Source organism: Hylaeus anthracinus, unplaced genomic scaffold, assembly GCF_026225885.1.
Source record: "Hylaeus anthracinus isolate JK02 unplaced genomic scaffold, UHH_iyHylAnth1.0_haploid 0, whole genome shotgun sequence".
NCBI classification, from domain to species: Eukaryota; Metazoa; Arthropoda; class Insecta; order Hymenoptera; family Colletidae; genus Hylaeus; species Hylaeus anthracinus.
The window spans coordinates 20060186-20075359 of NW_026533254.1; the positions used below are offsets into that span (position 1 = coordinate 20060186).

Genomic DNA, 15174 nt, shown 5'->3' on the forward strand with positions numbered 1-15174 from the left:
GGAACACTTTTACTTGCAACTGAATTAAACGCTACCGACGAATAATAAATTAGAAAAAAGCGCGCAAACGGTCGCGTGTCTTCGCGTTTCCTCGGAAGTTTACGCCATCGTATCTATTACTGAATAGCGTCTACAACGAAAGGGGCGACAAGTGCTACGGTCGAACTATTTACTTGAATCTGTGTGCGAGTCGATCCAGTGTGTGGGTCAAAGCGAAGGGGCAAAAAAGAAGTCACCCGAGGAATCGCTGCCACCACATGTAAGTAATGAGTATACAACAGATTTACGTTGGAAAAAAAAGATTAGTTTCATCGATACAAAATACCTGTGCACGATACGGTAACTTTACAATCATGTTTGCTGCGAATTGGTAACGTTTCATTACGTTTCGATTCTTTCGTTTCCAGTTCTCGCTTATTGTGCTCGATCACGTCGATAAATTTAATTATTTTCTGTTTCAGCAGGACTCACGAGCAGTCATCTTTGTATCAGTTCTTGCAAATGGAGCACAGTCACAAGAATACCGACTGTTATTTTTTCTATTATTCTACGTGCAAAAAGGTAAGCCATTTTGCCATTAACGTTACGAGCGGAGTGTTAGACGTATTTAATTGTCTCGATAAAAGTTCGAATGTTCGATAAATTTGTTCCATATTGTTTCTGATCTGTTCAATTCGCGAGGTTAGATCGGCCATGTTGAAGCCAGGTTTCACGATACCCTTCTTTTTCAAATAATTGACAAATTAGTTATGTACGTGTTACAACGTTACTTTTTCATTATATCGTTGTTATTTTCTGTCTTTAATCGTTTTAAAATTGTTAAATTTTCGTCATTTTTTTTTCACAATCATTACAATTCGTATTATTGATAATAATTTTAATAGTAACTAAAGATTATAGTATCTGTCCTTAAGTTCAAATAGTTTCTGAATCTTTCACTTGTAGAATATCTCTGTATATTAATGACATTTCATGTATTACATGTATTACATGTAATAGTCCATATAGAATTGACATTACGAAACAAGCTTTACTATATTCTGTAGTATAAAAGTTCCGTCATGTCTCGTCACCTTTGGAGTTACTATCTTGCAGTATTGACATTTTAAATGAGCACTGCAACTGTTACGATAATTCTGTGCTAAGCTTTCAATGTCCTTATCGTTTCATCGCCATTCTACTTTGAATGTATTTGTATTATGGTATTTGATATTTTCATTAATTTATAATTATGTTTGAAGGGTGATAATTGTCCATTCAGACATGAACCGTCTGCCTTGGGTTGCGAAACAATGTGCATATATTGGCAGCAGGGTAAATGTCTCGATGAACATTGTAACTTTAGACATATGGAATTAAAGGTAAGTATGCTTGGGTTGAGGATATATTAAAACTTTAATAAGGAAAGTAAATAGATTCTTAACGTTCGTATTTTGTGTTAATTAAACAGAAAAATCGTAAATCAATTCCATGTTATTGGGAAACACAACCTGGAGGTTGTAGAAAACCACATTGTTCGTTTATGCATAAGAGTGCTCGTGCAATTAGTAGCGATCCTATCAATCCAGTGAAAAATTCTGATTTAACATCAAAGTCGCTAAATCAAGAATGGTTAAATCGTCAAGGTAAGCAACAGTTTATCCCATTTACAGCATAATATAATTATTATATTAATGCATATTTGGGATCCTTTTTCTGTTGTTGATAGATGATACGAAATATGATGGTAATAGTACAGAGTCAGATCAAGGTAGAGGAAGTAGCGAAGCGGGCAGTTTTATCGGCAGTCCAGCTGTTGATCCTCTTATCGTCAAATTTGAAGAAGGTATGAGGCTTTACTAGCCCCCCCGTCCATCTTTCAGCGTACATTACCTAACATCGGCTACTCTTTCCCTTCCACCTAATTTACAAACGAGTATAAATATTCCGAATACACTCAGTATACCAAGCAACCTGACAATCCCCAATAACGTTTCTAACAGTCTCAGCATTCTAAACAATATCAACGTCTCGAACAATTTAAACGTACCGCAACCTAGTGTACAAAATTCACAAACTTCTCCTTGTCATCACGCGTTATCATTTTCTCATCCGCAAAGTTTGCATTCGCATTCTCCTGGCCAATCGTTATCGCCATTGCAAAATCAACAGAATTCTCCGCTCCTCCAGCAACCACCATATTCGCCTATTCATACGCGACAAACCTCTCAGCCTCAAACGTCAAGATTTCCCTTTCCATATTTCGAAATGACATCCTACAAACGATTTTAAAGTTGGCGGAATACTCTGATTGTAACAATGTAAATTTCCATCGGCCGTCAATCAGCATAGAACAGTACACTAATAGAAATACTGGAAAAAAAGAAGGAAACAGATATAAAGTTACATTAAACTAGATATTGCTCTTTAGAAAATGTAAAGTATTGTATAAACGTATAAACATATACGATACTTTATATATCAAAGCAAAATGTACTTCCTGCTTTGCAAAAAAAAAAAAAAGGTTATTGCAGACTTTTATATTGATTGAGCACCAGGAATGTTAGTACATTTCCGATACTTAATCGATCTTCGCTTGACTTATTTCACAAAAAATGAATCGATATGAGCAAACCATAAAAAAAAAAGTAAGCCCTTTACAAGGAAACAGATTAAGCTGAATCGGTGGCATTGAAAACTTATAGAATATTTTGCTAATAATAATGGCTTTTCATAGTGTCAATCGTACGTCGATCTGTTATAAATTCGTAAAGTATGTTTTAAATTGCCTTTTCAATAATAAAGACTGCATTACTTAAAATTATCGATACACGTATAATATTAATAGTTTTCGTTTAATTCACTTAAGAAGAAGATTACGAAAGAAAATATGTGCAAGAAGGTGTTGAAATAGCTAAGAAAATGTAGAGAAAAGCAATAGGTGATCTATATCGTCGTCTTTATTATTGGATAGAATAAGATCATAAAATCATATTGATACGTGAAAGATTCCTTTGAAAGATGGTTTCAAACATTTGTGTACATTACACTTTAAAATGTTAGTCAATGGTACGTGTTATTTCAATATGATTGATTGCGTATATAATTTTGTATACACAGTGTATTACCACTGAGAAGAGGGATAACATGCAACATTTAGATCGATCCAATGAAACTGTGTTCTTTAACGAGATCAGTTTGGCCACTTATCAGATGGCGATTAATATTAACATTCGTCGGAACACAGTTAGTTGTGTTGTCATTATTTCATCGATTAAAACAGTCGATATGAATGGTGTCATCGCAAAAGCATATGATGATCTTATCATAAGCAAACAAACAAAAAAAAAAAAACAAAAAAGCAAAAACAATAAAAAAATGTAGATTTGAATATCAATTTTTTCAGGGGCTGCTATATCTAAACTTTGCCTGTAGCCCTCTAATCGCCTATGGCTATCTTTCTCCAGCAGCAGTGCAACGAGTTTCGAATTTTCTCGAATGTTGCAATAGGAAACAAGATCAATGTATGTCCTCACATTGTGTTATACGATACCCAAATAAATACTGTACTGGACAAATAAGAAGATAGCTATGGGTCGTCGCTTTGCCACATACACACGATCCGAACTCGCACAGATATCTTGATATCGATACAACATCAGAACGTCAGGATGAAAAGTCTTGTTGTTATTTACGGAGATTGAGTTTCAACCATTTGATGTTTAATTGTTCGAACAACGAACACTTCCTTTTTGAGAAACATAAACAAAAAAAGAAAGATCATCGTACTTGGAGCTTGCAGCACAACCAACGATTGCAAAGCGATTACAAGGATAATGTTTTGTTAACAAGGTGAACTTCTCTTTCGCACTCGTGGTTATGCTTCGAGTTTAGCAATGTACAGTCGAGAAAAAATTATTCGAGTCGAATACTGCCTCAGATACACGCGCACACGTGCTTTTGTTTTTGTGCGATATTGCACGCTCGAAAATATGCGATCTATTGTAACATTCTTCATTAAAACATAAAAATAAACAAACAAAACGAGAAACAAAAATCAGACATAAAGCGAGATAAACGGGCAGAACAAAATGAGTTTATATTTAGGATAAGCAGTATGTCCGATCGAACCGTATCCCAGCCTTGATTTAACACGTACATACGAACGATATATAATGCCTTCATATGTTTTGGCTTTCCACACGAATTAGCGAATTGTCGAAACGGCATGGGATATAACACAGCGTAACAGCGACACCTTGTATTTAGACAAAATTTGTTACAGCAGTGCGTAGATTGTCCCGGCGTTGCGTTGTACCTTTTGCATTAACGAAACGATTAAGAGAAAATTAAAAAAAAAAAAAAAAAAAAAAAAAATTACGAAACTCCATATTCAAGGAGAAGCGAACGTCGCACACGCCGTGTATCGTACTGCACGAGATAAATCAGTGTTTCGAGCACGAGAAATTTGACAAAAAAAAAAAAAAAAAGAAACAATTTTGTTCCGACACATGTAATTTAGATTATGTATCTCACGTAGTGCGAAAATTGCGTATTAGTGCCGCTGAAAGCGATAAACGTCGCGGCGAGAGAAAGAATTTCGTGTCGTCGCGGAATGGAATAGAAATCGCAAAGGTGCTGGGATCGAGTGAATTTTCTTTAAAAATCTAACGGATCGAAATGCGAACAAAAAAAAAGAAAAGTAATGAAAAATTCACAGACGAGTATGAAACACATCTTCGTCGAGCAAGCGGACAAACGAGTCTTTCAATTAGTGTCCAATTGGCGCAAGCTTACAGGATAATAGATACGTTTAATTTTCATTCGACGAAGTCGTTCTTTCCCGATTTATCGAACGATAAAAGGTAGCGATTGGCGAACGAAAGGACGGCTTCGAGCACCGAGAATTACGTAGTTTACAACGCGAAGAAAAGATTAAATGATGAAATATGAAAATTATATAATACAGATACATAACTATAGATATAAATATATAAATATATATGTACTTGTATATTTATGTATTTATATGGGAATATATATACAGATATAGAAGAGAAAGAGGGATAAGGGGAGCAGCAAACGCTTGCGTTGAGCGAGAGAATTTTTAAGGAAAAGAAAATGCGACTTAATATCACATATTGCATGCGTACACACATATTTACATATACGTACTTTTAAACGTGAAGCAAAAGCGGAACTTGGTGTATGAAATAGTACCTTTCAATTTCGTTCCAGTCACGTGTCGCTTCACTTGTATGTTATAATAGTTAAAAGAAAAAAAAAAAAACGGATAAGAATGTTGGTAAAAGAGTTAGCGAAAAAAAGAAAAGTCAAGCGTATCCGATACTCGTGGTATCTTAGAAACCCGGTGGAACCAAATTGCAATATTTATTATTTTTATTACGAGATACTATTCGCGCCTAGATCCGCACGAGAGGTATAAGGGAAAACTAATGTAACCTTTATTACGTGAACTCAAACAGCATAATGAGATAGTATATATTGAACCGCTAATGGTGTATTTATGATCGAGGAATAATTGTCGGCAACGTAATTGAGTGTTTAGCATCGATCACGAACGACGGATTCGGGAAGTTTTTTTCTCTCTCTCTCTCTCTCGCTCTCTCTCTATTTTTTTTTTTTTTTAATTTTGCATCTTTAATTTTTTTATACGGGTGGAATCGAACGTTCTAGTCTCCCCTGCCCCCGACCCTAAGGGTTTAATTGCACTTTGTAGGGATTTCTTTTTCTTGTTTCAGTCAAAAGAATATTCATTTGAAAAAATCATGGGAACCTTTACAAGACGAACAACCGTGACCACGTGTCCACGGATAACAGAAACAGAATGATTCTTTATTTTGTACGTAATTTTGTATATGGTAACACGAAAATGAAAGATTTAACATGACCGTATTTCTGAATTGGGGAATAAAATTGGAAGTGAGAGTAGAGAAGGGTATACGGAAGGGAAACAATGCTCGGAAGAATGAAACGTGAACAGAGATCGTACATTATAAGGTGGAGATAACGTAAAATTAATAGGATACGGACACTTTGTCTTTCATTTTTCTTTTTTCTCTTTTCTTTTTTCTTTTTTCTTTTTTTTTTCTTTCTTTCCTTTTGGTGTCTATTGTAAAGAACTTGCCAGAAAAAACTAACTTATACTTGATACCTACAATTGTATCAACAACTAATCTTAATGGATTTAATCGTGAATGTATTAAATGTGATATAGCGCCACGGATGAATTCAGAAAGTAACGAACCAGTTATTTACAATTACAGGCCTTTGTACATTGAGAAATACTCGATATTGTTGTCTCGATGCTGCGTGAAACTTGTTTCTCAAGGACGCTCCCGTTTGCGTTTGCGTATGAAATGAGAGAACAAAATTGACGTTCGTCGAATTGCTTTAAACAGTTCCTTTTCTGCCTGATAAACGAAAAACGAAAGCCCTCGAACAGACATTGTTAAAATTTCCTTTAAAAAAAAAAAAGAAAGAAAAGAAAGAAAAAACCGGTGAATCGTCTTTGATGCGTTTCAGTGCAGCAAGTACAATTATTTTCTACGGGTTATATTTTCTACGAAATACGGCCTGTAACGCATGTAACTTCCTTGCGAGTGCGTGTGTGCGTGAATACAAGAGACAAAATAGTGCAAAAGTACTAATTTATACATATAATACTTAACGAAGGAGAAAGGAGATCAGCAGCTGGACTCGTGTCCCCGGCGACGACCTTGATTCCTTTATTTATTAGATCCTTTTAATCGCAAATTAATTATTCGTGTCGATGTTTAGCCAATAATGCATTTAGCGATATATCGTAATCGTCTAAAAGATTTTTTAATTGTTTAATAATCGTCGGAATCGTCGACGAATTGCGTGATTGTAAACGCGAAACATTTACTATTGTAGCCAAGCGCTTCGAATTAATCAACATGCACCATCGTTTTTCTCTTGCATTTTAGTACGATTATTGCAAATTTACAATCGTTTTCCTCTTTTTCTGTCAGGTATGGAATATCGATGTTCTACGAAGCTTTTTCGTTTTCTATTCATTATTTTTACCGTGTTTAATGATTTTGTTCGAGTCACCCAAGCGTCGTTACGAAACGCGTTTCAGGGTACGCTCGGTGTCGGTTGATTACTTTTTTCTTTTTCTCTTTTCTTTTTTCGTTTCTATTTTTTCGTAATCGTTATTTATCGTGTACGTCCAGCTGCAATCATTGTTCTTGCGTTATCCATCCAGGGGATGGTCTTCCGTTTTGAATTATATTATTTCGTCTCTATTTTTTTTTTCTTTTTTTTTTTTTTCGAAAGTTCTCCTTGCTTTTTGTTATTTATTGTTACTACTGCCATTAGTAGTACGGGTTAATATTATTGTCATCGTCATCGCTGTTATCGATGTTGTTTATTATAATTTTACCAAGATTCGCAGCTCTCTTTAGCGATTGTACAACAATTGTCGCGCGTGACGTCGAGTCACGGTAGATTATTTAATTGCGCAGCTTCTCGAACAATGACAATTTCGGCCGTCTCTTTGTTCGAGGTTCATATAATCAATGTGTCGAACGGGAAACCCCGTTGAGCGTGGTAACGCGAGCGAATCAGTGAAATTGTCGTTGCGTTGATTGAACGATCTTGTGAAACGTTACTTGGCGATTAACAGCGTCCCTTGTGGATTCTCGCGAGAGAGAAAACAAGAATAAAGGGACTCACTTAAGAGAGATTATACACGCTGATTATACGTGACACGTAATTCCTTGCTATATGAATTGATGTAAACGAATTGAAATCATTAATTTTTATTGAGATGATACTTGGATTTCAATAAACTTGATACAATGAAAAGAAAGAAAACTTAACGCCGGCAGCGACAGCGATGATTCTCCTACGTTTATTATTTTCTGATCTGCGATATGGTGTTATTCCCTGTGATCGAGTTCCACGGTCGGATCGAATTCAATTGGTCCCACATGTACGCTCTTCCCACTTTAATGGCACGATCGATCCTTCTGTTTAACTATTTGTCGAGCCACGCTCGACGTACGATCGCAAATGGTTACGAGGGTACGCGCAGTTCATAGGAATGACAATTCCTAGCTATCCCGACAGGGATAGCCTTGAACGACCAATTGATCTCGACCCGTGTCTCGCCACCGGTTAGATAGTTTTCGATATTATTTTTGTCGTATTTGTTGTTAACGTTATACCGAAAGGATATTGAGTAGTGGTAGTTGTTCGGTAAATGCAATGCATCTTGTTGCATTTGTAATTTTGTGGTTCCGGGGGAAAAGAAACGAGACAGAGCGTGAAATGACCATGATTCGATTAGGCTTTTTGTTGCGACGAGTTGCGTTTAATCTAAGTAAAATGAACGGTTTATTGTAAATTAAAGCATGTAGCACGAGTGGTTCACGAGTAATTCAAAAGTCGTCGGGTTAGGTGGTCTACCATGCTGAACCCTTTCGTTGGTGTCGTACATTATCTCGGATATACGATGATTTTTTTTTTAAAGAAAATTAGCGTATAACGATTTTCTTATTCGATACAGTCAATGTTCTCTAAGCGTCGCTCGGATCCTGCGCCACTTAGGCAGCGAGGTATGCGAAACTCATTCCCTCTCGAGTCAAGGCTTGCTGCGAGGAACCAGGAAACGTATAATCTAGCGACACTTGGACAGGATTGGCTACACTTCGCTGATAGCGAAAGGGTTGAATACAAATTAGAGTGAAATATAATGGAATTATTTAGCACTGCTTTTCTGAGATCACGCGGATGGTGAATGTTTTTGGAACCCTTTCAAGTGCATAACACGTACTATTTGGTAGTTTTTCCCTCAGCTCGTCAATTATACTCCGTGTTCCAACGTTTCCTCACCGAGCAATCGAGCTGGAGAATAGTTGTTCGGGGTTCTCATCGTGTATTTTTGTCCGTAGAGCGAGCAAGCATCCGATGGACGTGCCATCGAGTGACCTCGTGGATCGCGCGAAATTTTCTGTAAAACGTCGGATGCTTTTTGCGTAGAAATTGTTATGCGACAGTCGAACCGCGGTTACCACCTGCGACATGGTGCATAATACTTTTATTTTCACGTGCGATTGTTTGAAATTATTTCGTTCGTACGGTAGCGAGAAGCAGGATCGATTTAATTTGTAAAATGTTTATGAGCATTGTACCTAATTAAAATCGTCTTTCGACGGCTACGAAATAGATGATATTTCATTCGGAGTTGAGCTTTTTATCGTTTTTCGAACGAGTCACCGTGTTTGTTTCACAGCAATGGTTTCCGATGGTGTTCGAACGTTAATTTCTCGGGGAGACGCTTCGTTCAGAGTATCATTCCTGTATTTCTTACAAACGCGGAAGGGCTCGAGATTCGTAGACAGCTCGGTGGAATGTTCTTTTTCTTTTGTGATTGTTTCATTTTCTTTACGACCGAAAGTGGATAAAGGAAGCGAGACTAAAGCTTGAGAAACCAAGTGCAACGAGCTTTAAAGAAACAACAAAACAAAAGAAAACAGTTTACAGAGAAACGTGGTAGAGAAAGAAATGCGGAGACAATGACGACGACGATAATGATTCACCTATTGGATTATAAGCATAAGTCACAGGTTCCCTTGCCTGATCGAGAATTGGAGAAGTTGACGTACGAATCCGTTCGCCGGAATAATTGTTCGTTCGTAAGACGTTGCCTGAGACACGTTAGCTTCGTTCGTGGTCACTGTACGATAATTATCGGACAGTAATTGTGAAAAAGTTTAAAATATATGAGACGAGAACGGGAGAAAGAGAGATAAAGCCAGAGAAAGAGAGAGAGAGGAATTGAAGGAAACGCAAAGAATATGGTTGCAAAAAAAGAGGTTCGAAGATAAATCGTCCCCCCTCAAGGAATATCGATCAAAGTATTGGAATTGTACTAAACGTTCTCCTTTTACAGAATAAAATTCGCTAATTCGAGCATATCCTAGATTAGACTAAAAAAATTTCTTTACTTAGAGATAGAACTGCTTAAAGACACGTTAGAGACCAGAGATAGCGAGAAAAAAGAGAGGCCCGATGAGAAATGCAGACGGTTGAAGGTTCCTCTAGGATCTCTCTAGAGAATTCCGAGAGTTCTGAAATGTAATTGTCCAAACAAAAGCGAAAACAGAAACGAGTGAATATCCGAGCAAACGGAAAGGACTGTTTGCCAGGGGTCTGTAGGATAAATGTAAACGTGTAACTGTAGAAAAGACGAAGGAAATTTTGGAAAGCCAAGGACTATGAACGCTGCGAGCGTCGAGGACCGGTCTGCGTCTGCCCACGAGTAACATAAATTCTCGCATTTCGCCCCTATGTTTCTTCCAGAGTCAGACAATGAAAGCGTACCGTCGCCTGTCAAGCCGCAGCCGAGGGTGCCATACTGTAAGACCTACGAAGAGATCAGATTGGAGGAGATCCAGGCTGAGAGTGCAGCGTATTACTCGTACCAGGCGGAAGACTATCAGATCGACGCGGGAGGTGACAAGATCAAGATTCGTCGCGCGAAAAAGATCTGTCCTTATCCTCAGCTAGGTAAAGAGAAGAACGGCGAGAAAGGGTTGGACTTTGAGGTGCTCAGCTTGGAAGAGATTCGGCGCAGGAAGAGGCGCAAAGCTGTTCAGGAGAAAGAGCCCAAGTCCATGGTCGACGCAGCATCCGATAGCAAAGGGGAATCGACGGCGGACTTGCTGAAGGACGCCATGAAGACGCTGACCGAGCTCAGGAGGATGACCGACGTCAGGGGTGTTAAGAGGTCTCTGGAGGACTGCCACGAGGACACGAAGAGATGTAAAATTAAGTGCAACGATACCGGAACCTCTGGAACTTCCAACGTGCCACCTGTTAAGCTCAGGAGGAGCCTAACGGAATCCTCGCCTATGAGACTAGGCTCCGTCGATGTCGAAGTCAGGGAATGGCGAGATGTGGACGAATTCGGCACTACGAGTCACAAGATGATGGCAGAAGAAGAAACGAGCGATAGGAGTTCGGGGAATCCAATATTGGACAGGCTGAACAGCTCCGAGTCGACGGAGAGCTCCAACTTGGCCAGGAGGAACGAAGTGGAGATCAGACTGTGCGACAGTAGCACCGACGAGGATCAGAACCTGTTGGAGAAAAACGAGGAGAAGCAATCGGCGGTTAAACGCAACACGGAGGAATCCAAGGAGACGATCGCTTCCTGCGACAGCCTGTTGAACGTAAACGAGGACGACTACCTGACGCTGGACATGGCGTCCGACGACATCCTCAAGGACATCGACGCTTTACTAAAAGAGAAAAACTCGGTTTGAAAGAGGAAACCGCCGAGGACCAAGGGACGCATACTTACTGTAAAATCGATAGGAAGAGCGTTTATTCGCTTCGGTTTAATCGTTTCTCTTGCTATCTTGTACGTTTCGATGTTCGACCTCCGTTTCACGCTGTCGAGGGACAGTTCACAGGATTTCGCGTTGAGGATTCTTTTCTCGAAACGAGACGAATGGTGGAGAAGTCGATGGCCTTTGGTCGAAGGAAGAGTTTTAGGTACAGGGAACAACCGCGTTGTTTCCCTTCGGAATATCGAATTCTCCAAGGACGAATGCATTTCTTCTTTTCTCGTTTTTCTGCTTTTTCTCAAGATCAGTCTCGAGCTTTGCATATCAAATGTGAAATTCCTTGCACAGTCGCGCATATTCTATGCATAATACGTACAGGAGGTCAGGATATCATCTATCCTGGTTATTTTAATCATTCAATCAACCCAGTGGAAAATCGCATTGTCCACAAACTTTCCTCTAGAAAACAGAGTAATCATTAGACAGTGGATCTTTATGCATTTATAGGAAATTTAAATGTGCAAGAAATTACAGGATGCACGCAATATGCAAAAAGTATATGTAGAATAAATTCCTATTTAGGTTGAATTTTTGTAGGTACATTTGTAAATATTTTATATTGCATAATAGATCCGCAGTCTAGTAATCGTCATTTGAAATATTTGCATGATCGTTCAGGAAGTAATCGCGTGGAAACATCAAATTGAGACATTCTGTATATGATACATATACGTACATACATAATATATATAAAGGTACTTTATCTTGGAATATCTGCAACTGCTAACGAATTCAAATGTCGGTACTGTTGCAGACGGTGATAGTTCTTCACGGTCCAATTTTCTTTCTTGTGATTTGTTAAATAGAATTCTTCCGATAGAAGTTTGACTTTATTTTTACGCGAACTGCGACGTATTTTAATTTGAAAAATAAAACAAAAGTGTTCGATGAGATATCGAACGCGGGCCATTTTATAAATAAAGAAAATTCAGTAGAAAATAACGATTGAATGAGAATTTGGGCCGTCGAGGGAAAACTACACCGCGAACACTTTCTGTTATGTTTTTATCGCTTCGTTAATATTCCCTCTCGTTTTAATACCCATACGGTCTTCTCTTCAATTAGAAGGTGGCGAGTGGTCACGAGTAGCGTCACGCTACGCGCTCGTTTAGCGTAAGTTTAGAAGTGTTAGTATGTAATTTAATTTATTTTAGTCACTGTTTTTATATTTGCGATCTTTAACAATAATCGTGACGAATTCATGCGTGTACCTCTTTAAATTCGAATACTCAGCACATGGTGTGAAATAACGGACGTATTTCGACGCACCGCAATTTTCTCAAATAAGCTGCGTTGTTCGTTGCACATTACTCGTAGGCAGGTAAATAAATTTCAGGTTGAACATGGTCGCTGCGTTGGAACAATCGTTCGATTTGCACTTCACCGCAAATAAGAGCTAGAGAAGATTGGGAAGATCGTGACTGGATCCACAGAGATCCAGCCAGATGAGCTTCAGGAGCTGTTAAACGAATTTTTGTATCGTTCGACGTAATGGACATTTGTTCTCATTCTAGCATCACCGACCTTCCTTTCCAAACGAAAGCGAGGCGCAAATTCAAGTACCTTCTGAAGAAACTGTATAGAGAAAATTATTAAGTCGGAACAAATATACGATTGTTACATTTGCAAACTACTGGTCGCCATTTTTCTTTCTCGATCTTGCTAACACTGAATGCATTTACCAGAGACAACTGTCGGGTGATTCTCGTGGATTCTCTGCTTCGAGTCGCACAACATTTGTCTCTACTACTAAATGCACTCATTACCTCTGGTTTAGATATTTGAGCTTTTCTCTTTGGATGGGATCCACTTTGACAGGTGTCACGGTATCTATGTACTCTTTCTCCACGCATGCATACATGTATCCTTTTCTGTGAGTGGTGTCAGGTAATAAATAAAAAGCGAAGACAGCTTTTCTTGGTCGCAGGGTGATTTCATTGAAAGGTAAGTACTGGAACAATTTGTTACTTAAATGCACACACTATTTATTTCGAATGCATAATCGTACGGTTAACATACCTGGTGTCGCGCCTTTCTGTTGATCAATCTTGCATCGGATATAAATGATGTATCGACTTTGCTTTATCGGATACTTGGGGATTAGAATCAACTATATATAAATGTCAATATCTTTACGATGTACACACAATAAACGTCCATTACTCTTGCTTCGCTTTCGTCCCTTACACGAATATAAATAATACCGACTTAAAAACTATATTACGTTCTTTTATTGGCCTAGAGGTTACATCTAAGAAACTGCGGTTAAAAACACTGCGAGACGCCATTGCTAACTCCTCCCAACCGATACATCTCCTCCCTCTTTTTAATCGTCGCCGATGTTTAAAGTTATTTTTCCGCTAATGTTGTACAATTTCTGTTTACTAAATCCTCGCTCGTCTCGAATCCGTTGTTGATCGCTCGCCGCATCGAACGGCGATGCCGTGTTTATTTCGGATATGAATTTCGTTTAACCTATGTTACAATAAATAAAAGAAAAAAAAAACGTCGCTTCTTCTCGGCGACGTATGGCGAGCGAACGTCGAGTTCGAAAGAAAGGGCGACGGTGAATTTTCTGATAAAAATAACAGCTCGCGCCGAAGAACGAGTACATTCGAAATAAACATTTCGACTAACCCTCCTCGTTTCTCACAATCTTTATACAAGAACGTTTCATCGCGAGAAAATACATGTAGCAGTAACAAGTGATTGAAAAATAATACAGTTAACGTGATACGTGTCTATTATCTTAATATTCTCGGATTTCAACATTTCTTCGTACATTGTACAGCAGTTCCGGCTTTCAAGTGAGACCTCGGGGGCTGTAGCTACATCTGACCATAGCTACAGTACGGGCTTAGCAACCTCGAGGTACTCGAGGGAGTAAGGGAGTCAGTAAAAATCTACAGGATTATGAAAAACAAACTTGACAATTTCTGGTCCCCCAAAGTAAAGTTTACCCAAAAAGAAACGATGACTTGAAAGCGGAAATTACTGCACCTCGCGTTCGAACCATGGTCGACAGATGCCTCGAAGACCTCGAAGGTTTGCAATCTTCGCTAGTTGGTAAGGAGTCAATTCCTTCACTGTCCACGATACTTAAGAATCGTCGAAATGAAAGATACTCCATGCCTGTTTCGATACATAAATTCATCTAATAACGTGTACGAAAAGAAATCTCGTAGCTCTGTTACAAAGACGTTTCGTCGTGGCGTCGTCATGGATCACCACTGGAAACGAAGTTTGGGAAACTGACCGTCATCTTGGCTAAACGATCCCTTCGCGAGCTACATTCGAGGGCGATGTACGCGAAATGTCGTTAAGAAAATCTGTTGTGACCTGAGAACTTGGATAGCTATTCAAGGAAAACTTACGGTCGCGATTGGAAACGCAAAAAGAGATCTTCAAGCGATAATTATTGATAATTTACATCACTAAGGTAGCTGTGGGTTACACGGGTACCCTGACGTGAAGTCGATCGTCATCTCTCTTTGTAACGTCGACGACACCCACGACAGAGTCGCCTAGAGATAATTGGGTGTATTCAATGGACTGATTGTAATCGCTGATGCAATCACTAGAAACCACTATCGCTGTGTACTAGAAAATTTCGATATTAACATTTTTTTTATTAAAATACGGTATGTATTTGTTTTCTAAAAAGTTATTCACCAGGTTTTCACTGTCGTTATTTAATTGTAAAATGTGAATATTGAAATCTTCTAGTATACAACGACAGTGGTTTCTAGTGATTGGATCAGTGATCATGATCAGTCCACCGAATCCGACCCTT

General features: G+C 38.6%; 1 protein-coding gene across 5 annotated transcripts; it reads left to right on the forward strand.

The window, feature by feature from the left end:
• The first annotated feature begins 100 nt into the window (after positions 1-100).
• On the forward strand, positions 101-13625 carry LOC128886499 (zinc finger CCCH domain-containing protein 11A-like). 5 transcript variants are annotated; one of them, XM_054141461.1, is made up of 6 exons: positions 101-259; positions 465-561; positions 1242-1361; positions 1451-1625; positions 1709-1825; positions 10333-13625. In XM_054141461.1, coding segments are annotated over exons 1-6 (1476 nt in total). In that variant the 5' UTR covers positions 101-257; the 3' UTR covers positions 11298-13625. The 5 variants fall into 5 exon arrangements, with proteins under 5 accessions (XP_053997436.1, XP_053997450.1, XP_053997445.1 ...); XM_054141475.1 differs by having other exon boundaries at positions 259-339; XM_054141470.1 differs by lacking the exon at positions 101-259 and adding an exon at positions 260-339 and having other exon boundaries at positions 462-561.
• The last annotated feature ends 1549 nt before the right edge of the window (positions 13626-15174 follow it).